At 45.1% G+C, this 27910-nt stretch overlaps 1 protein-coding gene across 1 annotated transcript; it reads right to left on the reverse strand.

Moving 5' to 3' along the window:
• Positions 1 to 1946: 1946 nt before the first annotated feature.
• Positions 1947 to 27846, reverse strand: LOC118840282 (short transient receptor potential channel 2-like). The gene is made up of 13 exons (XM_036747758.1): positions 27832 to 27846; positions 25707 to 26432; positions 22887 to 23093; positions 18129 to 18293; positions 15704 to 15878; positions 14325 to 14525; positions 12605 to 12767; positions 11357 to 11449; positions 7824 to 8016; positions 5584 to 5711; positions 5301 to 5373; positions 2936 to 3065; positions 1947 to 2437 (listed from the first exon to the last, which is right to left on the reverse strand). The coding sequence occupies exons 1-13, from the start codon at positions 27844 to 27846 to the stop codon at positions 1947 to 1949; spliced, it is 2760 nt and encodes a 919-aa protein (XP_036603653.1).
• Between the last annotated feature and the right edge of the window lie 64 nt (positions 27847 to 27910).

Genomic DNA, 27910 nt, shown 5'->3' on the forward strand with positions numbered 1-27910 from the left:
TCCAAGAAACTTTGTAAAGCTAGTAATTGCAGAGTAGTTTCCAGTAGAGTTTCTTCACTAGGAGTTCTCTATACCAGACTTTTACCATCTTCTCTTGCTTCCATCTTGTTTAAGAGAAGGAATAAGGACTGAACTTCAAATCTCATTGGTATAGGAAACTCTCATAAAAGGAAACTCGCTTTACCAATGTAGGGTCTCACCTTTTCTGTAACTGGTAGTCTTAGATAATTGCCTAGAGCACCAAAAGGTTAAGTGATTTGTCCAGAATCAGATAGACAAAGTATATCAAGATGGAATTTGAACTCATCTTCCTGGTTGCAGGTCAGCTTTCTATCAACTACACCATGCTACATCTCTCCATTTTCCATACATGTCTTTAAATTCAAATTGGTTGTGCATTTGCTACATTTCCAGATAATTTCTTTAGGCAAACCTACCTCTTATTGAACAGAATTATTTTTTCTTGTGTCTTCAAAATTTCATTCTCAAGAGCTTCCTATCCCTACTGAGCTCACTTCTCCCATACAATTTTAGTCTGTGGCATCTTATTCTTTCTCTGAACCAATCAATTAATCAACAAATATTTATTAATGTCTACTAAGTTCTCTGCTTTGGGCAAAAAGAACTCTAGGAGATGTTTGGAAAATTGAGATCCCTCATCCCTACTTTATCGTAGATCTGTAATAGGCTTCTGATGATTCCCAAGCTCCTTATCTAGTTTCTTTTTGGTCAGGTGATCTGTAGTACACTCCATAAATAATATTGCTTCTTTTCCTGCCCCCATTGATCTTCACCCAAATGCTCTTTGCCATGCTTCTTCCCTACCCTGCTTCCTGGACTTCCTCACATGAGTACATCCTGTTAATTTCCATTTTACCTATTCTATGTCCTATGATCTTTCTTCCAAAACCAGTCTAGTTATGGATCACATCCCAGCAAGTCTCAGTGATACCCACAAGGTCAGGCCTTTTCTCTCACCTCCATCTCGTTAGAAGGCCAAGGAGAAGCTGCCAGAGTCCCTAGCAACACATTCAAAAGAAAAAGGAGTTGGTTCACATTTCATTTTATAATCCAATGAGTGGGCAGTTCTTCCTGTCCTCTGACACAGTCCTTAGTAACAGGAACTAATAAGGGATTGCTTCAACATTATAAAAGCTGTGAGATTCTAAGAGATCATTGTGAATGGCCCCTCACTCTATTACACTAATAATTGCATTTGTTTTATTTGTGGACTTTGTATTCTCATTTTTTACTTTGGTAATTTGATTTTCTACTCTTTTTTGACTAAATTAATGTTTTATGTTTCACTGGTCTTTTGAAAAAAGAACTCAGATATTAGTTTTATCATGCTAATGATACATTTTCCAATTTTTATCTTTTCTTTGATTTTTCAGGATTTTAATTTTTGTGCTTCTTTTGGGGTTAATCTGTGGATTTTCTAAGGTTTTTTTTTAAAAACTTGAATGTCCAATTCACTATTCATTTATTTCTTTTGTTGATATATAGGTTTAGCACCTGCCACAATTTTTGGTAGGTGTCTTTTTATTATTTTCTTTACTCTGATTTGTTCTTTGATTCAATTTTTTTTTTAGGATTATATTATTCAGTCTCTGAATTCTGACTCCTTTGGTCAAATCTTTCTTATCAATTACAATTTTTATTTGTTTTTTGGTCAGTAAATTATGTATTTAATTTCTGTCCTTCTGCATTTATTTATAAGTTCTTTATGTCCTAGCACATGGTCATTTTTGGTAAGGGTGTTGTATAATAATGAAAAATAAATTCTTTAATATTTCCATTCAGTAATCACCAACAGTCAGTAATATCTAATTTTATTAAGGCAGCAAGGTATTTAGGCTGAGGGAGGAAAGGAAGGAGATTTCATCAGCACTTCTTTCTAGAATTGGTTATATAGGTGGCACAGGTCAGATGCTGCACAGGCTATTTTATTCAGCTCCTGAGGCTGGGGGATCGTGCCTGGCCACTAGACCTTCTTCTGGAGGCACATTCACATCCCCCTCTTCCCTAAACCCCCTGTGAATCTCCACCTGGGCAGCAGAAATTTTGTAGGAGCCCCCAAATGCCTGAGTCCTGGCCCTTTCAACTTCCTGAGTTGCATGTTCTTCAGTATCCTGAGTTCCTAACTCTGGGGCTCTAGACTCCTGGCTCCCCTTCTCTTCAGATGTCTGTGTCTCTAGTTCCTCAGGCACTCTATATCCCATTTCCTCCTCTCCTTCTCTCACTTCAGAGGTCTCAGGGATGGTGGGTCCTAAATTTTGGAAGCTATTTCGGATACGAGTTATATAACGGCTCAGGACACTGACGCCATCAGGGAGCCGGGGAGTTCCACCCTCAGCCAGTGTCTTCCTTACTCCAGCCACCTCACTCTGCAGTCTGGACACTGTCTTGGTCAGCTCTGTGAGTCGGTTGCCAAGGTCTGAAGAAATAGAAAAGAGGTGAGGGAATATGGAGGGGATGTGCTTCCCACTTCTGCGGGTACCTCAGGAAGGCCCAAAGCTGAATGAACTTCCCATGAGTCACCAAGCTCAAGAGAACTCAGAATTCTCAGAACGGGCCTTTTGGAAACACTCTGGCCTATGGGCTGGCACCCATTTGCCCTGAGAGAGTTTCGGGGTTGTGAGAGGAGAGGGGAAATTTAGGACCAATTACAGGATCAATAGTATTTAGAGCTAGAAAGGACCCTAGAGATTATTTCATCCAGACACTTGGGTTGGTGGGCATAGGGCCATCAGAGAGGGTGAGGCCTTGTGAAGAAAGGGTGGGCAGACTAAACTCACATAGAAAACCAAGGGGTCCATAGGACCAGGCCTGGGAGTTTGGGAAAAGAAGGACAGGGTCTGGGGAACACAAAGGCAGGGAGCTGGGAATAGGGATAAGTTTTAGGGAATGAAGTCTCTGGGGTCTGAAGACTGACCTTTCCGACGGCTTTCTTCAAACTCACGCCTGGCAGTCTCAATGTAACGTTGCACCAAGGCCTTGATGACTCGGACTCGGTAGGAGCCACCCTCACCTTCCTCTTTCCCGGCCCCCACCCCAGAGTTTGCCTGGAATACATATTTAGAGAGAAGAGAATATGAACTATTCTCCAGGGTCTGTACTTCCTCCAAATCCTTCCTGCTGGTTCATTGCAATAACTTGTTGGTGTGTCTGTCTGTTTTTCATCACTCCAATCCATCCTCCATTCAGTCACTGAAATGATTTTCCTAAAGCCCAGGTCCAACCATGTCACCTCCTCCTGCTCAATAAACTCCATTGGCTCCCTATTACCTCCAGGAGCAAATGAAAAATGCTCTGTTTGGTGTTCAAAGCCATTCATAACCTAGCCCTCTCTGATCTTCAAAGTCTTCTTACACCTCACCCTATGACATGTACTCTTCAATCCAGTGACACTGGCCTCCTGTCCTACAAACAAGACATTATCTCTTGGTTCAGGGCATTTTCTGTGAGCATTCCCTATGCCTGGAACACTGTCCTTCCTCTGCTCTGACTACTAACCATGGGGCTTCCTCTAATAAAACCCCATCTCCTATACAGGAAGCCTTCCCCAGCCCCTCCTAATTCTAATGCCTTCCCTCTGTTAATTATCTCCTATTTATCCTGTATATAGCTTGCTTTGTATATATTTATTTGCCTGTGGTCTCCTCTATTAGATTGTAAGCTCCTTGAGGGCAAAGACTGTCTTTAGACTCTTTTTGTATCACCAGAGTTTAGTACCATGTAGTAGTAGGTGCTTAATAAGTGTTGATTGATTGATAATTCTCTCCACCCTCAAAACCAAAGCCCAGGGAAAAAGAAGATCAATGAGTAAAATCCCCAATGGGGAGCTCCAGATGCCAAGGTCTCATTCCTGTTCAGAGATGTAGGGGAAATTCCTTTCTACATACAGTAAGGAACTAGGGTCCGGAATAGAGGAGAGGGATTTATTAATCCATCAGTTCATAGATTATAGATTGCTGGAGCTAGAACGAATCTGAGAGATCATCTAGTTCAATCTCATTTTACAAAAAGGAAACTGAGGCCCATAGAGGTAACTATGGGGAGTAATTAAGGGTGACTTAGTTCCTCTTAACTAATGAGTGACTAAGAGAAAATGACTTGTGTATGGCTCTTCCATAATGAGCCAGTGACAGAGCTGGGACTGGAATCCAGTTTTCCCAACTTCTAACCCAAGGGCTCTCTAGGGAGAGGACCAGATTGGACAGATCAGGGAGTCCATGCCCTATCTCACCCTAGACTATTGTTGAGGGGATCTTCCCTGACCACAGCCCCCTCTTTCCTGAAACCCCCATGAATCACCACCTGGGTGATAATTCTGACAAGGCTAGCTCTCCTAGACTGTTGGGTAGGAATCTTGCCTGGGGCTTTGCTTCTCCCCATCCTCACCCCTATCCTGGCTTGGTGAGTTGCAGACAAATCCCATCTCCCCTTAGAGAGGCAGCCTTGCATAAGGGAAACAGCATTGGACTTTGAGTAAGGGGATCTGGAATTGAATCTGGTCTCCCATATTTGCTAGCTATGTTACCTTGAGTAAGTTATCTTACTTTTCTGGGCCCTAGTTCCTCTGTAAAAAATAGTATCTGCACTATTTACCTTTCAGAGATATTGTAAAGAAGTTGCTTAGATTCCACAGAAATTAAGCTATTATCATTATCGTCTTAGCCAGGCAGTTGCTAGTCACTAGTGTTTAGAATCACAGAATGATACCATTTCAGAACTAAGAAATATCTGCTCCATCACTCATGGTAGATCTCTGCTTTGGGATCCCAGTTAATTTCCCCCAAGTCACTTGGTAAAGCTTCTTTGAACAAATGCCAGCCTCATCTGGGCAGCCCTGAAGAGAGAGGGGGAATAATTCATCTCCAGCCAAGCTGGAACAACTAAGGGAGAACATGACCCCTGGCAAGATCTTGGCTGAGAGGGACAGAGACAAAGCAGCAGTAAAGTCTTTGGAGCACAGCTAATTGGAGAGGAGTTCCCCACTGGCTGGAGGGGAGATGGAAAGGGTGGCTCTTAGTTTCTGGTCCCTTCCTGTCTGGCATCTCCCTCACAAGGACAAGCCAACTGGAACAGATTAGGACAGACAGACTCTGACGGACATCAGAAAGACACATAGATAGACGGATAGAGATAGAGTTGAACATCTGACAGATAGATTGTGGGACATAGAGACAGAATGGAGTAGAGATGGAATGGATGAACAGAAAAATTGAGATAGATACAGGACAGGGTAGATAGATTGTAAGATAGACATGGAACAAGCAATCACATGGGACACTCACGAAGGTGGGGATGGGGGGATAGGCAGGCTCCTTGTTCTTGCAGCAGCAGCAACAAAAGAATCGGAAGATCCTCCTAAGAGAATTGGGTAAAGAGTCAGAGGGGGTTGGTATGGGGGCCTAGGGTTAGAGGTCATAGGAAATGGGGGCAGGGTGAGAAAAGGAGGTTGAGGGATGGACTGGGACTTGGGAGTACTAGGGGCTGTGGGGAGTTCTTGGAGGAGACATAGAGTAGGGGGATGAGGGATGGGAGGGATGAGGCTGTGGAGGTTCCCTAAGAATTTACCTGAGCAGATAGAAGAAGGCTTTCGGTGAGGGCAAGATATTGAAGGGAACCGGCAGTGTCAAGCCCTCCCGAAAGAAGGACAGGTAGAGCTTGGAACGGGCAAACTTCCATTCCACGTCAGCGTCATCCTGGGGGTCAGAGATGGGGGAGGGGCTCAGGGACCCCAGCCTCCTTTATGCCTACAGATCCCCTTTCATCCTTCATTCTCTATCGTTCACACTCACTCTCCTCCTCCTCCACCATTCCCCATCTCCCCTTCTCCCTCTGTTTCACTTCCCCTCCCTCTCCTCCTTTCTGCCTCACCATATCCCCACCTCCCTCCCTTGGTCCCATTCTTCTCTGATCCTATCTCTATCCCCATTCTCTTCCTTCTTCCTTTCCCTTTCCGTTCTCTACCTACCCTATCTCCTAGTCTCCTTCCATAATATTTCTTTTATTAATATAATATTCCATTTATTCCTCATTCTTGCCCCAGCTCCTTTTTCATCCCACTCTCCAAGGTGGATTCTCCATCTTGCTCAACCCCAATTATCCTTATATCTCTTTCCAGTCCTCTATGTTAGCCTCTGCTTTTCTGTCCTTCCTCCCTTGGTCCTCCCAATCTCCTGTCCCATCCCCTTCTTATTCTTTGGCCCCATCTTTTCACTCCATCCCTTAATTTAATATTTCTTTCCTCCTTTTCTCATCTGGTGCCTCCCTATCTCCTTTAACAGCAGTCTAATAAAAACAAGTATATATTTCTATTTTGTTGTTGTTCAGTCATATCCAACACTTTGTGACCTCATTTGGGTTTTCTTGGCAAAGATACTATAGTGGTTTGCCCTTTCCTTCTCCAGCTAATTTTTTAGATGAGGAAACTGAGGTAAACAGGGTTGAGTGACTTGCCCAGGGTTACACAGCTAGTAAGTGTCTGAGGTTAGATTTGAACTCAGGGAGATGAGTCTTCCTGACTCCAGGCGAGGCTTGTATTCATTTTGCCACCTAACTGTCCATATATTTCTTTAGCTCTTAATAAATCCCTTCCTGACAACAAGCTGTGAGACCAGCTTACATGATCGTAGATTTGGAGCTGAAAGTAATCATAGATGTCATTTAAACCAACTACTTCATTTTACAGATTCATCAATTCATTCAATAAGCACTTATGTAGCACCTGCAGCCTCAGAGAAGTCACTAAGTCACACAGCCTTTAGGTACTCAACAAGTCAATCAACAAGCTTTTATCAAGACTTTAACTAAGGTCTCCATCCAGTCCTATTGTCTTCAAACCACTCTGCTCCTCTTATCGTTTTCTTCACCTTCCTTCCCTAATTCTACCACAGCCCTGACATTTCCCAATCTTCTCTCCTTCCTCCCCACCCCTTCTTCATCCCCATCTCTTCTCCCTCTTGCCTTCTCCAGGAAATCTCTGATCTTCCCTTTTCGCCCAACCCCAAATAAAGTCCTCCCTTACATGGTGTTTGCTTTATATCTCTATCTCTCTCTAACAGGCAATATTGTGTATTCTAGTCATCTAGTGTGTGTATATATATATATATATATATATATATATACACACACATATATACACATATATATACACATACACACACACACACACACACACACACATATATATATATATATATATATATATATATATATATATATATCTTAGCCTTCTATTAAATGGACTATATTTTTCATTATGGCAAGGACTGGGTGTTTCTCTAAATTTTGTAGCTCCTCCAGTGCTGAATTCAGGGATCTGCACAAACCCAGCATCTTAAAAATGTTTGATGAATTGAAAAGAATCTCCCTTTCTCACATTTTCTCTCACTAAAATGTGAGCTCTGTAGGGCAGAGATTAGGTATTTATGTTACCCCATCCCTCCCACCCTTTACTTCCTCCAATCAACTTCTTCCTCTGCAAAACAAGGGTGTTGGACTAGGTGACCTCTAAGGTTGCTTGCAGCTCCAAATCTATAATAATATACTATTCCTTTGGCTCTTTTCCTTCATTGCTCTGTCCTTCCTTTGATCCAACCTGTGTTCCAGATCCCTGGTTCTCCTCCACCCCCCATCATCCCCTTCATTTCCCTACAGGCCCTTGGTCTTCCTCTGCTCCTCCACCCCCCATCATCCCCTTCATCTCCCACAAGTCCTTGGTCCTCTTGTGCTCCTCTATCCTTTTACATTCCCTTCATCTCCCTACACGTCCTTAGTCATCCTCTGCCACTCTATCCCCACTTCTCTCACACCTCAATCTTCTGAAAAGAGTTCGTGATCATAGCAATGAGCATGTTGAGCAGCACGATGACCATGACGATGGTGAAGATGCCATAAAGAGCACGGCCCACAAACTCAGGCACCAGGAACTGGGGCATGTCCACCACACTGTGTTCTTCCATACCGAACATTGTCCAGAAGAGAAACTGGAATGTCTCATTGAAGCTGAAGGAAAAGATGTGTGTTGTGGAGTAGATAGTAGAGCTGAGCCAGGTCCAGCCTCTGCTATTCCCTTTACATCAATGTCATTGTCTACAGAAAGCTGATCATCTCATTCAGTGATAGAACCACATGGGAGACAGGATGTTGGGGGTACTTCCCTATTAGGGTATTCTGGGACCCAGATAGAATTATCTCCTTATACCAGTTGAAAGGCAGAATGGTGTAAGGGATAGAGTATTGGACTTGGAGTCAGAAAGACCTGAGTGCAAATCTTGATTCAGATATTTACTAGCTGGGTACCCTTGGACAAATCACTTAACCTCTCTCAGCCTCAGTTTCTTTATCTGCAAAATGGGGAAACTAAAGGCAACAAAAGTATTTTTAAGATATACAGGGTTTCCTAAAAGTCTTAGATTAAAACTGCACTAAGACTTTCAGGATACTCTGTTTTGGGAGAAGTATAGGAAGAAAGGAGACATATCATGGCATGGTAGACAAAGAGTTGGCTTCAAACCAGGGAGACCTGAGTTTGGGTCTAGTTTCTGACATATACTGGCTATATGACACTGGGCTCTACGCAACTCTTTAAAACTATAAAATGGAAAGAAGGTGCCATCCCACCTTGGTAGAAGGAGTTTCCTCCCCTAAGAGTCCCCTATGTCAATGAAATCACAGGTCTAGTCCCTATCTTATTGGGAGAAAAAGAAGGACCAAAGAAGGGATAGGACCTTTGTTTGGAGTGGATAGGATGCTGAAAATTGGCACAGAGAAGGCACAGCTGCTCAATTTTTATTTTCCTCCTGTTTTCTCTGTCAAGGAGATTGGTCTTTGCTCTGGAAAGGACAAAACACAAGTGGCTAACAGGGAATTTATATCTAAGATAAGTAGGGAGATAATAAGGGAACATCTAGTCGTCCTGGAAGGATTAAAGTCACAAGGCCCAGAACTACATGCCCTGGTTCTCAAAGACCTGGAAGATGTGATTATTGAGTCACTACTGTTAATATCTGAAAGGTTGCAGAAGACTGGCGGACAATGTCCTCATTTTCAAAATACAAATTATAGACCAGTGATCTTGACTTAAATTTCTGAAACAATTCTAGAACAAATCATTACAGAAACAGTTGGTGAACTTCTAGGAAGGCAAGCAGTAATTACAAAGATCCAGCATGGTTTCAGTGATTGGTCATGTCAGATTTAACTTCATTTCTTTTTTTTTGAAAGGGTTACCAACTGGTAGATAAAAGGAATGCTATGGACTCTACCCCTACCTAAACCATCCTGATTGCCTCCTCTGGAAACTTTCCTACTTATGTCCTTCTTAAACTATGGTCCCTAGAACTGAACATAATACCCCAGATGAGGTCTAACAAGGGTAGAATATGATGACATGGTTGCCTCTTTCTTCCCAGGGATCGTGCCTCTCTTAATGTAGTTTTTAGCTGCCATACCTTGATGCTAACTTATACTGAGCTTCCAGTCCACTAAAATCCTGAGGTCTTTCTCAGAACAACTGCTGTCAAACCATGCCTCCCCTATCTTATACTTATGAATGTGATTTTTTTGGACCCAAGTATAAGACTTTACATTTATCCCCAAGTGCATTTCATTATGCTAGACTCAGTCCAATGCTTTCTATCCTGTCAAAATCCTTTTGGATCCTGACTCTCTATGCAGTGGTGTGCTGGTAAATATTTAACAACCAGCTCTCTGGGGGGAGGAAAAAATCCAACCATTTACCATGATTAACATTTTCTCCCTCACTTTCTTAAGTCTGGACAACCAACAAAACAATAAGTCAAGCCCTGATGTGTGAGGCATTTGCTGATTTCCAAAGTACAAATACTCACACCGAAAATTTAAAAATCAAGTCAGGTTCAGCTGGCTCCAGAACACATAGGATACCTTTATACCTATACCTTTATCCAAGTCATTGATAAAAATGTCAAACTGCACAACCAAGCATGGATTCCTGGGGTATCCAATTATTCAATCAACAAGCATTTATCAAGTACCTACTGTGTGCCAGGTTCTGTGCTAGGTACCAGGGTTATTCCAGTGACGAACTCCTGCCACATTGACATTATCATTAGCAACTATTCTTTGAGTCCAACTATCTAACTGTGTTATCATCTAGTCCATAACTGTCTATTTTCTCCACTAGAACAGTAGGAGATACTTTTCCAAAAAGTTTTATTAAAGTTTACAGCTCAGGGGTGGGGGACAAGGGCAGTGGGTCTAAGTTGAAAAAAGGCAAATCTAAGTTTGACGTCAGGAAAAAAAACAACACCCTAATGATTCAAGCTATCCCTAAGTGGAAGAGGTGGTTGAAGGTCTTCAGGAAGAAGCTAGATGGCCACCAGTAGGGTGTTGTAGTGGGATTCCTTTCACATATGCGTTGGACTAGATGCCTGCTAGGCACCTTCCAACTCAGATTCTGTGATCTCCTAATTGTGATTCTGAATAGGCCCTTTAAAAGTGCACTCACTGTTCAGAGTGGATGGAGACAGGGAAAGAGGGGAGTGGGTATTGGGAAAAGGCACCTAGGAAGCAACGGCATCAGCTGGAGAAGCATGAAGGAATCTGAGGTGGAAGATTTGGTGGCCCAAGGAACAATCAGGCTCCAGTGGATCAGATGGAGGTTTGAGGATTAGGGAAAGTTTAGAAAGTAGCAGAAGGTAAAAATCCTGAGGTCCCTAGGATAACAAGAAGAGAAGCTGGTGCTCCCAGGGAAGATGACATCAGGTCAGTGAGGTCTGAGGTTCAGGGTTTGACCTGAGGTCTGTTCTACCTCCCTTGTGCCCAGGATTCTCCTAGGAGGTTCTGAGAGCCATCCTCTCTCTCCCTGAAGGTGAAAGGATGCATAGGTTCGCTCCCTCAGGGTGTTAGTAGAGAACATGACCCTTGGAGAAAGTCAAGTACCAATAAACAGATGAGAGGGGAATTTAGGCTTGAGCTAGGGGGAATGGGAGCTCTAATCACATTTTCCAGGTAGCTACGGACTTTGCCTGGCCATAAATATCACAAAGATTTAGAGATGGAAGGGATCTTTGAGATGAATAAAGTCCCATTTCTTCATTTTACAAATGAAGAAACTGAGGCACAAAGAGATAAAGTGATTTGACCAAGGTCATGAGCCAGGTCTGCTTGTTGAACTGGTCACATAGGTTCCCCAGCCCTTTCTCTACCTCCTACCTGGCACTTCCCCCTCCTTTGTCCCTGACCTTTCTCCTAGCATGACTCTAGGAGGTCAGCTCCCTTTCTGAGGCTATGCCCTCATCTCTGGACATTTCCTACCCCATTCCCAGATCACACCTCCTTCCCCAACCCCCAGACTACATACTTGCCCAGCCTCTCTGTCTCCTGGTAGGGCACATAGATGTTGTTGAGGCCACAAAGAAAGGCCGTCAGGATGATCATAAGGATGAACATGAACCTGTAGGAAGGGTGAGGAAGGATCAGACTCTAAGAGAAATCAGGCTTTGGTCAAGGAGGCCCTTGGCTCCTTTTTCTTGTCCTCTCCCCTTTTCTCCACCCCCATCCCCCAACATCGACCTGAGTCTCTGGACAAGAGGCATGCCACAAGGGACTGGGGTAGGAAGAATGTTGGTTAAGTAAGAATACTCAATTGCAGATTTAGTTTGGTGTCAGGATAAGTGAGGATGGAATTGGGGTGAAGGGCAAAGTCAGGATTAGGTTCAAGATGATGATTACAAGGGTTAAAGGTTGGGGTCAGGACAGAATTAGGATAAGGCTGAAGACAAGCCATAATGAAGTCAAGGCTTAGGAGGAAATTGGGATGAGGACTCAATTGAAGGTCACTTTGAGGAGGATTGGGTAGGAGTGGATGTGGGTTCAGGTAAGAGTTAGCTTCTGGGTAGGGATGAGGATAGAATTGGGATGCCTCAGGGTCAACATTGGGTATCTCACAGGGGAAGGGTTAAGTTAGAATTAGGAGAGGTCTTCTTAATTTTGTTCATGTCAGGGACCCCTTTGGTAGTCTACTGAAGTCTATGGGCTCCTCAGAATAAGACTTTTAAGTAATTGAAGGAAATATTCAATTTCCATGATTGGAAAATAAAGATGTCATTTTTTCCTACCCTATATCATAGACTCCCTGGAATCCATGGACTGCAGGTTAAGAACCTCTAAATTAGGGTGATAGCATAAGGTCAGGATCAGTGTTAAGGTCATGTAAAGGTTAAGATGGCACAGGAAATTCCAAAGTTCATTTTCCTGCTCAGGTAGGGACAGGACTTAATGCCTTCTGAAGTTCCTCCCAACTCAGAGATTTGGGGATTACATTATTTTTAGGATGAAGTCAAGGTCACTGTTAAGGTCAAGAAATGGATTGAGGCCAGGTTGAACCCTATGGGTTTTTTTTCATTGATTATGGTTTGGGTGAGGGTTAAAACCAGGGTTCTGCTCTTCCATGACGGGAAGAGTTGGTGGGGAGGCAGGTCGAGGCAAATGACCAGGTCTTTCCATGACAAGGCAGTTTGGTGGGAGTCACCAGGAAGAGGTTATTCCACCCCACACCCCAAAAGAAGTCCTGAGGAGACCAGGGCACTGAGTGAGAGGCTGCCCTCACCGGATCATATCGTCAATCATCTTGCCAATGGAGATCTGCAGGGTGCCCAGAGACTCATGGGCAGGCAGGATGTAGGCCAGGCGGGTGAAGCTGAGCATGCTGGTGATGGCAAACAGGACTTCAGCCACAAACTGGGGGTCTTCTGTGCGCCACTTGCTGCGCTCTGCTCAAGGGGAGATGTGGGATGGGTAGCAGGTAAGGATTCCCAAACACCACCCTAGAGACTAAAGTGACATTCTCTGGCTCTTTGAGGGGTGATGGATTAACCCACCTGTTTCACAGGTTGTTTGCTAGGGCCTTCCCTGTAGAACTGTCTGGCAAACTACTTAGGGGTGCTTTGAACTCCAGAATGGTTACCCCCTTCCTCCCTTGTCAGCCATATTCAGTTTCCTTTCCCTTCTCTCTCTACACTCCGTACCTTGTCATGACAATTTGTTTTATTGACCTTATCCTATTTTTATTGACTTTATCTTACTGCCCTCATATAGAGCTTTACACATATTATATCATCTTATTCTCACAACAATCCTGGGAGATAGCTACTATTAGTATCCCCGTCTTACACCTGAAGAAAACAAGGCAGTCAGCTGTTGAGTGACTTATCCAAGGTTACACAGTTAATACGTGTCCGAGGCCAGATTTGAACTCAGGTCTTACCAACTCCAGGTCTTGCTCTCTATCCACTGGGTCACCTAGTTGCTAACATGAGATGATCTTTAAGGTCAGCCCATCAAATTCCACCACTGGATTAGAACTCAGAAAGATGTGAATTCAAATCCTGCCTCATTAGCATTTACTAATTGTGTGACCGTGAGCAAGTAACTTATTTTCCCTGAGCTTTCGTCTCCTCATCTGTAAAACTGTGGACAGTAATAATTTCTAACTCCCAGGATCAAATGAAATAATGGATATAAAGTACTTTAGTCTTAAAGCTATAGAAATGTCAGTTATTGTGATTATTATTTTCTGGCTGGGGAGACTTAGACTTGAGAGGGTAGAGGCATGGAGGGCCAAAGAGGTTTTAAGAGGCTTAAGCATCTGGCAGTGGTGGCACATCATACTGTGAAACTGGGCTGGATTTAGGGGGTAGAGATCACAGGGTGGGGTGTCACTAAGCTAGGGAGACCTAGAGATTACTGGTCAAGGGCATCATGGATCTATGGAGACCTTGGAGGTCTAGAGATCCCCGGGTAGGGGCACTGTGGGCCAGGGGAAGAGTCCGAGCACCACTGTCCGTTAAGAAAATAAAATTCTACAAGGAAATCCAGGAACAAGACGGTGGAGAAGCCTAGTGGAAAGCATCTTAGATATCACCATGATACTTGCTTGATTGTGCATATTTGTTACAAGGGTTTTCTCTTTTCTTTTTTTAATGAAGGGGAAGGTGGGAGGGAGAGAAAATAGATTTTGTTCATTGAGAAAATAAGATAAAATTTTAATCCACAAGGTAGGGGCATAGTAAGACTGCAAGCTTTGGAGGGCATAGAGATCACAGGGTGAAGGAATTGGGGGTCTGGGAAATGACAGGGTGGGAAAATTGTGGGATTGGGAGGATGCTGGAGGGCTGAGAGATTGCAGGGTAGAGGCCTTGTGGGACTGGGAAGGCTCCTGCAAGACTTAATAGTTGCCAAGGAGGGAGCATTTGGGAATTGGGGGCCTGGTAGTCAAGAAGTTGGGTCCTGGAACAAAGGGAGTAACAGTTTCAGGGCAAGGCACTCACCAGCTGTGGTGAAGTAGTGACAGGCAGCACCGTCTGGAGCATCCTGGCAGTGCAGCCAGGCTAACACTGCCAGGAGCACTCGGAGGGCAAAGGAAGCCAGGTACAGGGACAGGATGACCACGTCCAGGAAGTTCCACCAGTCCAGGAAGTAGCTTCGCAGGCCCTCAATCCATACCTCCTTACATTCGAACCACAGGAAGCCTACGGCCAGAGGTCAAGGTAGGGAGAGCTTAGCATTGGGCCTGGGTCTTTCCCCAAGGTGAGTTCACCTCCCAGGGCTGGAATCAGAGATTTTCTGATTTGGAAGAGATCTTAGAGAGTCTTTATTCTGCTCCAACCCCATTTACAGAGAGGGGCACCACAAAAGTCCAGAGATAGAAAGGGACTTGCCTACGGTCACAACTAGCATCTCTAGCTTCTGAAAGAGGCTTTTCCCAGCTCGCCACCGCCCCTGCTAAAGCCTTCCTTCCCTGTGAGATTACCTCCAATTTTCTATATAGATATAGGTATGCTTATATAATCTTGCATTCACATAGTTGTTGGCATTAGAATGTGACATCCTTGAGGGAAGGCACTGTGTTTTTGCCTTTCTTTGTATCCTGAGTGCTTAGTACATGCTTGTTTGACCTCCCATACGAGGCCTTTCTTGATCCTATACCTCTGTAGCTTCTAGATACTCTGAGAATAACTTCGAATTTACTATGTAAATATTTTTATTTAATTATAAGTGTACATGTTGCAACCACCCCCAACATCCACCTCCATGAAACCATAAGTTCTTTAATGGCAGGAATTAATTTCAGTTTTATTTTTGCATCCTGATAGGTGTTTAATAATAAATGTTGGTTGTTTAATAGAAATGTCAGAACCAAAACTCAAATTCAGGATGTTCTTTCCATTCATTACAAAATGCTGCCTCACTTCATCTGCTACCATGAAGGGATTGCCTCTGGCACTGAGAAAGGAGAGTTAGTAGATAGAGCACCAGAGTTGGAAGATCCTGATTTGAATGCCAGCTCTGCTGCTTACTACCTGTATGACCTTGGGCAAGTCACTTCACTTTTCTGGGCCTCAGTTTCCACATCTATAAAATGAGGGAGGTGAACTAGATAAGCTAAATTAAAATTTCCAGGTCTAAATCCTATGAAATTCTTTTAAAGGTATAGGGTAAATGAAATGGATCAAGGGATACTGAGGTTCCCAGGTTGAGTATGCTTGGCCTAGAGAAGAAGACTCAGGGAAACCATGATCACTGTCTTCAGTCTCATCAAGGCTGTCTTGGGACAGAATGAGTGACTTTGTTCTGAGTGATCCACATGGGGTGAGGGATCCCCAGCCAGGGAGGTCATCTGCCCCCCACCCCCAACCAAACCCCATACCTGCAACCCAGATCATGTGCAGCGAGGTTTCCCAGACACTCTGGCTGCGACCCTTGAAGGTGCCCAGCTGAGTCTCCATGACCAGTGACTCTCCCAGCAGAAAGATGAGGAACCATAAATAGGAGGCTGAGTGTAGAAGAAATTTGAGCACTGGGATCTTCAGCAGACGACCCAGCTGCAGGGAGAGGGGTAACTGTGAGGGTTTTGAGCCCAGCAATTGATCTCTGTTGTCTCCTCCAGACTTCTTTCTTTAACTGTACCAGCCAACAGTGATCTCCTATAAACTTAAGAATATGTCACAGAAACCAACCCAGCTCAACCCAAATCAACTCAATCTCACCCAACTCAATCCAATCTAACCTAACTCTACCCAAACCAGTCCAATCCAATCCAACTCAACCCAATTCAACCCCTTCCAACCCAACCCAACTCAATCCATCCTAACTCAATTCATTTCAACCCAATTCAACTCCTCACACTGAGGTAGAGATGACTGACAACAGATTTCAATAAGACCCCTGGGGGGAGGGGATTTGCCTTTTAAGGGGTAGAATTTCCTAGCAGAGACCTTCCACAAGCTGGGACCCAAGTAACACATTTCTACTCATCCCATTCCCCAGGCTGGCCCAGATTATCCCCATCATTCATTTCGGGAATATTTGTTGGGCCTCTACCATGTGCTGGGTGCTCTAGGGAAAATAAAAGGAAGGGAAGGCAGTGGTAAGCATGTTGGATCATGAGTCAAATGAAGGGACTGAACTAGATCTTCTCTAAGGTTCCTTCAGACTATAAATCCTGAGATGCGTTTCCTGCCCTCAGGGAGCTCATAGTCTAATTAAGGAGACAGGACTCCAAAAGGTAAATAACTCCAGGCTACTTGTGCTAAGGGCCCCATGAGTGGCATGAACTGTAAGTGCTATGGGGGATAGTTCAAAAGATTTGGGATGTTCAAAAGAGCCCTCTGATCAGAAGCTGAATGTCTGGGTTGAGGCACATTCTTACTAGCCATTTGAACCTGGGTTAATTCCTTTACCTCTTTAATTCTCAGTTTCACCCTTTGTAAAACAGGAATAATAAGAGAAAAGTACCATATCAGAAGCTGCAAAAGCTTCTGGGAAGGTACAGGAGGCAGCATGTACCAGGCAGGCCAAATTACCACTGACATCCCAAGTACCACCTACTCTCATACTCTGGTGGAGAGACAGCTCAGGAACCAGAGCCCAAGAGCCCTGTTAATTGCTGTGTCCTCAGACCACCAATCCTGCTACCAGCCTGGACCCCACAGCTATTCTCCAGGAGAGCAACCTTATGGAGGCAGGGCCTGCCATCCCTGCAACCACCAACACTTACCACCTGCCAATTGCCACACACAGGCAGGTAAGCCCATTGGTTCCAGGAATAGCAGTACGCACAGTCCCTCATGCCATCAAACCTGCCACCAGCCTGGCTTCTGTATCCATTCTCCAGGAGAGGAGCCCTTGTGGAGATAGCCCCTGTAAATTGATTTTGCACGGTCTGCAGCCCTCGCATCTAGCCTCAGCAGCCATAGCTACTAAAGATCAGAAAAGAAAGGTCTCCCCACCAAGATTCTTGGTATGGTGGAAGGGTTCAACTTCAGAAATGGATATGGTTTTATCAGTGGAAACGGCCTTCAAGAAGATGTATTAGTATAAGTTTTCTCATTGAATCTGACTTGTAGCTAAAGCCTTCTATCTATGCTCTCTCCACCAACTGGAGTGTGAGAGTAAGAACAGTTCTGCTTCTCCATTTGTACTCCCCAGTGCCTCTTACAGTGTTTTCTATATAGCAAGAGTTAATCAATGCTTTTTCATTAATTTCATTCATTGAGATAAATGTGAGTTATCATCAATCAATTAATAAGCACTTACTCTGTGCCTGGCATCATGCCAAGCTCTGGGGATGCAAAGAGAGGCAAAAACACAGTCCTTGCTCTCATTACCCTCCTCATGGAAATTGGTTGTTGGCATTCTGAGGAAACTGATTTGTAAACCTTTGAGTGCTGCAGAAGTAGAAGGTTCTATTTTTAGGTTACAAAGGGAGAGACAGAATGGGCCAGGTAATCAGAGACCGCTTTCTGGATGAGGCGAGACCAGGGCAGCATTCTTTAGAGTCAGAGAGATCATAGTGCTTAGTACCAAGCAGGTTCCTAATGGCCAGTGGAAGGAGTTACGGGACCTGAGTTCAAATCCTAGGTCAGTCACTTAGTGTGACCTTGGCCAAATAAATTAGCCTTTTTAGGCCTTGGTTTCCTCATGTGTAAAATGAGGGGGTTTCACCAGATGACTTCTAAGATCGGTTTCTAGCTTTAGGTGACCCCTTGTTAGACTGACTTTCATGGAACAGCTTCTACCCTGAGAGGGGAGAGAAGGAATGGCGGATAAGGGGTGGGGTAAAGGGCACCTACCCTTGACTTGGGTGCCAGCCAGTAGCCCAGGCAGAGGAAAGGCATGGTGAGGAAGATGATGAAGGAGATAAACAGCTTCCAGATCGTGGTACTGCCCCTCCAGCCAGCTAAGTTTCCGCACCAGATGGAGGAAAGGACCTGCTGGCAGATGGGATGGGCTACAAACTGAGCAGAGATAGGAGAATAAGGACATGGCTAGAGTCATCTCCACTATGACCCTACCCTCTCCTCCATCCTGAGGCTGTCCTCTGACTCCAAATCCCAAGTGGTCTGAAGGGGAGGAGGGGAAGAGGCCAGAGAAGCCTAGGGACTATGGCTTAGGGTGGTGTTAATGGGGTAGAAGGACTTGGGGCAGAGGAAGAAGGCCTGAGGCTGATGAGCTGGTGGGGTCCGAACGTAAGTGGGGTCAGTAACAGCAGAAGGGCTAGGCTGAGACTTGAGGTGCTTAATGTCTTTGGAACTCGGGTTCCTCATCTTCAAAAGGAGGGGCTTAAAACTGTGGCAAGATAAATATGAAGAGTTTAGAAAATTTTGAGAAGATTTACGTGAATTAATGCAGAGTGAAATAAGCAGAATCAGGAAAATAATATACACAATGACTATAACAATGCAAACAGAAGGAACAACAAAACTGAATATTATTTGATGACCAGAAGAAACCCTGAGAAGGTGAGAAAATGCTTCTTCCTCCATTCATCACAGAAGTGGGGGGACTATGGATGTTGAATATTATTTTTACCATCAGATAAAACTGAATGAATTGCTTGATTTTGCTGAACCGATTTTTCTTTCTTTCTTATAAGAGTAGGTAAAAATTAAAATTAAACTAAATTGTATCTATTCTAGCTCCAAATTTTATAATCTTGAGCTTTAGTCAATCAACAAGCATTTATTAAGAGCCTACTATGTGTCAGGCATTGTGCTAAGCACTGAGAATACAAAGAAAGGCAAAAGACAGTTCCTTGTGAGTTTAAAGAGCTCACAGTCTAATGGGAGTGGGAGGGGAGAGAAAAATGCAAAGTATGAACCAAACCAACTATATACAGAATTACTGATAAGTCATCAACAAAAGGAGCACCCTACATTAAAGGGGATCAGGAAAGACTTATTGTAGAAGGTGGGATTTTAGTTAGGACTTGAAGGAAGCCTGGAGGTAGAGAGGAAGAGTGAGAGTGTTTCCAAGTATGGGAGACAACCAATGAAAATGCTTGGACTTGAGAGATGGAGTACCTCGTTCAAGATAAAACAAGGAAGCCAATATGACTATATCACAGAGTACCTGGGGTGAATAAGGTATAAAGGGACTGGAAAGGTGGGAGAATGCCAAGTTATAACAGGCTGTGAATGCCAAATAGAGGATTTTATATTTAATCGTGGAGGTAAAAAGAAGATGCTGGAGTTATTGAATAAGGGGTCACATGGTCAGACTTGTTCTTTAGGAAGATCAGTTTGACAACACAGTGAAGGAAGGACTGGAGTGAGGAGACATTTGAGGCAGGGAGATTGTAATAGAGGCAGGCTATCGTAATAGTTCAGGTGTGTGGTGATGAAGGCCTGCACCAGGGTGGTGGCAGTGTTAGAGGAGAGAATGAGATATACCTGACAGATGTGTCAAGGGTAGAAAGGACAAGACCTGGCAACAAAGTGGATATGGGAGGTCCTTAGATGATACTTAGATTATAAGCCTGAGTGACCGGAAGGATGATGGTATCCTCAATAGTAATAGGGAAGTTCAAAAGAGGGGAGGGTTTGGAGGAAAAGATAAATTTAGCTTTGAACATATTGAATTTTTTTTTGGAGGGAGAAAGGCAGGGCAATTGAGGTTAAGTGACTTGCCCAAGGTCACACAGCTAGTAAGTGTGTCAAGTGTCTGAGGCCAGATTTGAATTCAGGTCCTCCTGACTCCAGGGCCAATGCTCTACTCACTGTGTCACCTAGTTGCCCTGTGAACATGTTGAATTTAAGATTTCAATGGAACATCCTCAGTAGAGAGGTTAGGGCTGGGAATTAGATCTGAGAATCATTTGCATGGAGATGAGACTTGAATCCATTAGAGCTGATGAGACGACCAAGATTAATGGTATAGTGGGAGAAGAAGGCCCAGGACAGAGGCTTGGGAAATACCCAAGATTAGTAGGCACGACCTGGACAGAGATCCAGCAAAGGAGACTGAGAAGGAGCAGTCAGGTAAGTAGGAGGAGAACAAGGAGAGAACACTGTCATGAAAATATAAAGGGAAGAATATAAAGGTAATTAAAGAGATGATCATCAGTGTCAAAGACTAGAGAGAAGTCAAGATAGATGGAGACTGAGAAAAGACCACTAGACTTGTCAATTAAGAGATCGTTAGTAACTTTGGAGGAAACAGTTTTGACTGAATGACAAGATCAGAAGCCATACTATGGAGAATTAAGAAGAGAGTGAGGGTAAAAAGTTGAGGCACCTATTGTAGATGGCCCTCTCTAAGAGTTCAGCCACAAAATGGAAGAAAGAAGTGGGATGATAGCTATCAGGGACAAGTGAGGGTCTTTTGAGGATGGGGTGGGTCACGAGCATGTTTGTAAGAATTAAGAAACCAGACAAAAGAAAGGGAAAGATTGGAGATAAGTGAGAGTGGAAATGATAAAGGGGGGAATCTGCTGGAGAGGACAGAATGGAATGGGATGACTTGTAGACGGTTGGCCTTGGCAAGGAAAAGGGTCACCTCTCCATTTGAGACAGGAATGAAGGAGGAGATAACGGCGGAAAGCATCCAGCTCATGTAAGATGAGGGGGGAAGGAAAAGAGAGGGCTCTCAGGAAATGGTTACAATTTTCTCAGTTAAATATGAAGCAAGGTTCTCAGCTGAGAGTGTGGAGGGAGAGGAAGATATGGGAGATTTGGGGAGAGATGGAAAAGTTTGGGAAAAGGGACTGCGATGAGTGGGATAGTGAGTCAAATAGGGAAGTGTGAGAGAAAGGATTGCCATGTGGCAGTGAGGGCCCAGTTAAGATTATGTAACACAGATTTATAGTGGATCCAATACAGCTTCTTTGTTCTTCCGGATGTTAGTAGAAGCAAAGGCAGCAGACAGTGGTAGTAATCCAAAGCTGAGGCTTGGCAAGGCTAGATAGGTGACAGGACAGGGGGACAACGGACTGAAAAGAAGAGAACAGTGTAGAGTTGAACTGATTCATTAAGGGGTCAAGATGGGGAAGGAAGAAGAATGTAGCCAGTATTGGGAAAAAACTGAGGGCTGGAGGAATTGGTGGTCACACTAAGAATGAAGAACAGGGTTAGGGGTTGTAAGGCAGAGAGAGAGGTGGAAGGATAACAGATTGTGATCTGATAAGAGAATCTCAGAGTTTATAATCCTAGAGGTGGAACACTTGTGAGTGATGGCAAAAACAGGTATGTATGACAACAGGTATGCTGAGGCATGGTGGGGGGGTGGATCATGGGAAATAAGTAAGTAGAGGACTGGTTTGAGGAAGTATCAATACATATGTTGATGTCCCCTAGTATGAGGGCAGGAGTTGAGAAGGAGGGATCATCCAGGCACTGAACTCATTGAGGAAAGAAAGGAGTATCTTAGAAGTCAATAGATAATAGCTAACCAGAATTCTGATTGGGTGATAGATACGGATTGAGTGAATCATAAAAGAAGAGAGGTTGCTTAGTGATGGTGGTAGAGAGAGCTTGGAAGTGGCAATGGGGAGCAAGGAATATTCCAACTCCTTTGGGTAAAGGGTGAAAGTGTAGCCTGTGCTGGAAAGGGTGGCCAGGGAAGCTGTGTCATCAGGAGCCAAAGGATGGAAGGAGTGGAAAAGGAAAATGAAAGCAAGTTTGTCACATATGAAGCAGGCATTCCAGAAGAGCAGAGTGGAAAGGGAAGGTGGCCTCAGAGTGGAACATTGGCATATTTGGGTTGAGGGGGATGGGAATAAGGGATCAGACAGCGGGGGTTGAGGGTGGAGAAATGAATTTGAATAATGACAGGGATTCAGAATCACTGGGATGGGGGAGGGATTGGCTGGTGGAAGTTTGTTAATCATTAAGCAATGCAGGGTGGAATTCTCTCAGGGTTTTAGGCAGTTCAGGTGAGGGGACTGACTTGTGAAGGAGCCAATAGAATGGTGTTCCACAGCTGGGACTAGGACTAGAAATCTGGGGAAAGCATCAGCAGTGAGGACTTGGGAAGGGTGTCTGGGTGATTAAGAGACTAGGTGAAAAAGACAAAGGAAAAAGGACAGGAGATATTGGATGTGGAGGAAAGCTAGTAGGCCCAGGCTGGAAATTCTGGGGGTAGCGGATTCATATAGGGGATCAGGGATAGGGAAGAGAGCAGAGGGAAAGCAGCAATTGGTGTTGAGGAAAAGTGAGGGAGATGGGATCTGGGTCTGGGATTTGGAGCAAGGAAGATTGGTATGGGGCAGGGAACAAGCTAAGCTGAACCTAAGTTCAGGTGTCTTGGGCGCAGGGAGAGGGAACTGGGGCTAAGCAGGGTGAGGGGGAACTAGGTACAGGGAGGGTGAAGGGGAGGCCAAGTCTGAAACTAGAGCAGGGGACCAGAACATGGTTGTGGGTGCCTGTGCTAGGATCTAAGAGTCAGACAGGAGGATGCTAGAGGCTGCTGCTAGGAGGAAGGGGTTAGCATCCCGGCTAGGACCCAAGGCAAGTCTCGATGATGTAAGGGCTAGCCCCAGGCTCAGGCCAGGGTCTCAAGGTGGGTAGGGTGAGGGAGACAGAAGAATGGGGGCAGGGGGAACAGAATCTGACCCTCTTTTGGTTGTAGTTGACAGCTAGGCGAAGGCGAGCCAGGTTGGGGATTCCTTCCTCAAAGGCCTGGCCCAGGCCCTCTGCCTCAGTTTCACTGTCTTCACCCAGGTCGTTGAGTACGGCAGTGACCTCACTCTGATTGCGGCACATTCCAAGCAGCTCAAATCCGTAGTCCTGGCTCAGTTGCTCCAGGGCGATGTACTCGGGCTATGAGATGGGAGAGTGGGCACCATTTCCAGCCTGAGTCCCCCAGGACCACATCAGCCTTAAGTCTGTTCAATTGCTGCACAAACCGTGAAGTGTCCCTGCTTTAACCCCAGGTCACCTTTGTCCCAACCCTATGTCTTCTCTGCCTTAGCCCCTTGATCCCTCTGCCTTCAGCCTGGGTCATCTCTACCTGAACTTTGTACTATCAATAGCCTCACTTTTTCACTCAGGCCCCCAGCCAAGGAGGCAAGATATCTGGGGCAACACTTTTCTCCAAGCACTCTGGGGCCCTGGAGATCTTGCCCTTAATGATCTCCATGGGCAGTATTGGGTAGAAGCAATGGGCATGTTTATGTTGATGACTCAAGCACAACACAACTATTTTCAAATGTCTGAAAAGTTGTCAAGTGGAAGAATCAATCAATGAACATTAAGTGCCTACTATGTGCCAGACACTGTGCTAAGCATTGGAAGAATTAGATGTGTCATGCTTAGCCCCCAAGGAACCAGGAACAATGGGGTGATGTCACCCTCTGGAAGAATTAATCGCCATATAAAGAAAAGCTTCCTCAAACCAACCATCCAAAAACACAATGATCAGGAAAAAGTGATGGGGAACATCACTAGATACCTTTAAAAGTTGGATGGCCACTAGTCAACAACACTGTAGAAGACTCTTCTTCAGGTATGGGTCAGTCTAGAAGCCCCCTAAAGGTCCTTCAAATTCAGAAGGGCATGTCTATCATTTTGTGATGTTGATGATGTAGCAGCATATTCAGGGGGCAGAGGGTTGGGCCTTGGTTCCTTCCTAGAAGAAGGTGAAGCTTCTTTGAAGGAAGAAAACCCCTAAAGACAGCCATGGTCTTGTGTAACCCAAGGCCCTTCTTTCAGATGAGGGGCATGGCTGGGGTTAGTGAACGCTGAGAAGCTAAGTACCTCATCATCCCTCTGATCAGTGGAGAAGAACATCCAGGGTAGGGGCACTGGCTCAGGGCCATGTGAGCTGATGGTGTTTGTGGTGTAGCTCAAAGGGTGTGGACTAATTTTTACTCCAGAGGAATGAGGATGATATATACCTCCCTTTTCTCCTTAGAGAGTCAGAATGCCACAGGTGTGGAGTGAGAAACAGACTGCCAGACATGGTTGATGTGTCAGCTTAATTCTACGTCAGTCTTTCAAGGGAGGGTTCTATTGTCAGGATGGGGCTGGTTATCGGGTAGGGATATCAATGTAAAGAGGAGCATTTTATATATAGGTATCTATGTATCTGAAGGGCTGTCAAATGGAAGAATCAATCAGTCAATAAGCACTTATTAAGCACCTACTATATGTACCAGGCACTATGCTAACCACTGGAAGAACTAGACATGTGTGCATACGTGTGTGTGTGTATGTAGATACAAGTACACATGTGTACTCCCCCATCCTGACAACAGAAGCCTCCCTTGTAAGATATGCAATTAATATTTATATAATATACATACATGTATGCATCTATTATTTCAGGTATTATATATTATAGTATATTATATATACAGAGTATTCTAACAGTTTTAATGCAATTTTATGCTTTAATAATTTAATAAGCCTTAATAGCTTAATCGGGACTCCCTATATGCCTATATACATCTAACATACAGTATGTATATGTAATATGTATGTTATGTGTATGTTACAACATAGAGTACTATACCAGGACTTGAATGTCCCATATCTGGGCCTCAATCATCTCCTCTTCAAAATGGGGATTATCCCCCTAGCCTTGCCTACACAGGGCTGTGGTGAAGACCCGATCAGTTCACTGAACTGCAAAATCTCAGAGCTGGGAGAAATCTCAGAATCCATCTAGTCCATTCTCTACCTGAAAAAGATCCTCCTCTATCTTATGCCTAATGTCTTATGCCTAATCTTAATGCCCAACTTCCACTCAAAGCCTTCCAGTGATGGGAAGCCTACTGCCTCCAGAGGCAGCCTACTTTTTGGGCAACTGTTTTCCTTATGTGGAACCCAGTTCTTCCACCATGAAGCTTCTACTCATTGCTTCCCCTGGGCCAAACAAAGGGAACAAGTCTGCTTTCTCTTCCCGACCACATCCCACCCTTCCTAACCTTTCTCCCAGCCAGGACTAGTTTATCAAAATCCTCCCTCCATTACCATCCCCACCCCCCATTCTGTGGACATTTTGATCTCTGTGCTTTTGGCCTAGAATAACTCTTCCCTCTTCTTATTAGCCAAATTAAAGTTCAAATCTCTTCTTCCATGACGTCTTCTCCAATTACTCCATCCTATGTTGCTCTCTCCCTACTATGAACCCTTAGAGCCTATACCCATTTTGGTCCTTAATTGGTGCTTATGTTGTATATTTCATGACTCTCATCTCCCAAATGATATAAGCTCCCTGATTTGCAGGGCCGTCTTCCTACTCAGACCAGGAGCTACCCCAGGGGAAGGGCTGTGTCCACCTACTCCTATTGAAGACCAGAGAATCTGAGAAAGGGACTCTCTTCCCACCTTGGATCAGATGCTCCTTGAAGGCAGGGGCCAATCCTTTCCCTCCCACCTAGAACACCCAGCTTAAGGTTCTGACTATATATCCTAGGGTATGAGACCAACCTTGAACTCCGGTTCCTTGCGGGCCAGACGCCTGAGCTCTCGACTGAGCTGGAAAGCAGCCAGCATGGCATCCTCGCTGGCCAGGGAGAGGTGGGCACGGCTGGCAATGCCCCGATAGGTGTTAATTCGGGAGAGAGAGAACTTGAGCAGGTCATAGCGGCGGGCGTTGCTACACTCCAAACAAGAACAGGAGATGGGATGGGGACGGGCAATAGTGTGGCCCTGACTCATGAGCAGCTGGGCAATCTCATACAGGTCCTTCTGACAGGCCAGTGTGAGTGGTGTAACACCAGGCGCAAACCGGGACCCATCAATGGACGAATCAAAGAAGGCCAGAGAGAAGGACTTGGTGTCCACCTTGCGGCCTTTCTCACGCTCCAGCCTGGCCAGCAGGCGGCGCACCACTGTGGGCTGGTTTGTATCCACTGCCACCAGGAGAGCCTCGTGGATTTGCCGGAAGTCAAACTTGACCTGGGCCAGCAAAACATCAGTGATGGCTTCGTGGCCCAGCCGGATGGCCAGGTTCAGCGCCTCTCTCCAAGAGCGGTCCTCTGCCTCCTCCAGATGACGTTGTGGCCCCCCGCTTCCCCCACCCCCACTTGCCTCCGTCCCTGCGGATTCTAGCAGCTGCTGCACCAAGCCCAGCTGACCCTCCTGGATAGCACCGAGCAGCGGGGGAGGAAAGCGGAGTTTCCGGTTCACGATCTCTTTCCAGTTGGGCTGGGGCTAGAGGGAAGGAGATGCCAAGAATTCTGACCTGATTCTCCTAACCCCTGTAGCAAGGAGTCCTCAGCCAACTCTTTTCCCTACAATCCCTTAACCTTGGATGCTCTTTTCCACACTAATGATTTTTTCTTTCCTGCCCTTAGTGACTACTCCACTTGTCTCCCACTAGCGACTCAAGTCCACTTTCTACCTCGCCCTCCCAAACTCCTGTCTCTCCAATCCTCCCCCCAGCCATCCTTGCCTTTTCCCATTCACCCTCTAAGCAGTAATACAAGGAGCCACAAATAAGATTTCTTAACTTGTTTTATTTTGTAAAGGGTCTGAGGCCAGTCAGGGGTCAGATCTCTCTATGCACCTTTGGTGGTTTAAAAAAAAAAGTATATTATTAAGAACAGGTCTCCTTATCTTAACTAGGCTGGAAGTGCAGGGGCCATACATGAGCCCCTAATCCCATTCTGATCTACACAGTAGTTTTGACTGCTATTTCTGACCTATACTTGTTCCCTTTCCCTTAGATAACTTGGGCACTCACCATATTAATGCCAGACTGGAGTGGGAGCACCCAATCAGCATAGCCCACCGTAACTCAGAACTCCCAAGCTTGAGATCCACCAGCCTCAAGCTCCTTGGTAACACGGATTACAGGTGTGCACCACCATGTCCAACTCTATGCACCTTTGGACCTCACTCAACTTAACCTAGCTTAGGGCTTCATGCACAGAGGAGATAGGCTAAATTGTAGGATTCTGTGAACAAGGACTGGCAAGACTGCCTACTTCTTCCTTCCCTTGATGGCTACTTGATACAATGGGCTGGAAACCCGGACTCCTGGCTTCCAAGGCTCTGATCTCCATGGTCCCTTCCATTGATAAAATTAAAATCCTGGCACCAGCCCCTGAATGAGCCTAGGCTAGACATGATCTCTGTACCCGAGGCAGATCTAGGCGTAAGCAACTACAGGTTGAAACAGTAGGAACTTTACTCCCTGCCCCCACTTGTTGTTTCTTGCCAGCTGCTACCCCCCCACCCCAATGAATCCCGGGAGCCCTCCTGTCTAGGGCCCCCTCCCTGAAGCTGAAATAAACAGGTAGACAGTAGCCCAGAGCTTCTGGAGACTGCTCCCCTAGGGTTTTTCCCAAACCCTCCAGTAGGGTTTCCCCCCCAGACAGGACCCCAACACTTCCTGGGTCTAGATCCCCTCTTGTCCTTAAGTTCTGTTACTGCCTCCAACCCTAAGTTGAAGATGAAGGGGTCTCTAATCTCCCCCAACCAGACAACTCTCAGTGCTGGCCTTGTAGCTGAACTCAGGTTCTTTGGGGGAGAGCAGGTGCCAGGCTGAGATTTAGTGAGACCTTTGGTGAAGGCAGGGGAGGGGGGTGGTGGTGGTGAAGCTGCTTACCGTGAGAGAATCCATGGCTATGCCCTCCTGGTCTTCTTGTTCTGTTTGCTCCCTTTGGGATGCCCAACTCTTTCTTATG

This window comes from Trichosurus vulpecula, chromosome 2, assembly GCF_011100635.1.
Source record: "Trichosurus vulpecula isolate mTriVul1 chromosome 2, mTriVul1.pri, whole genome shotgun sequence".
Lineage (NCBI taxonomy): Eukaryota > Metazoa > Chordata > Mammalia > Diprotodontia > Phalangeridae > Trichosurus > Trichosurus vulpecula.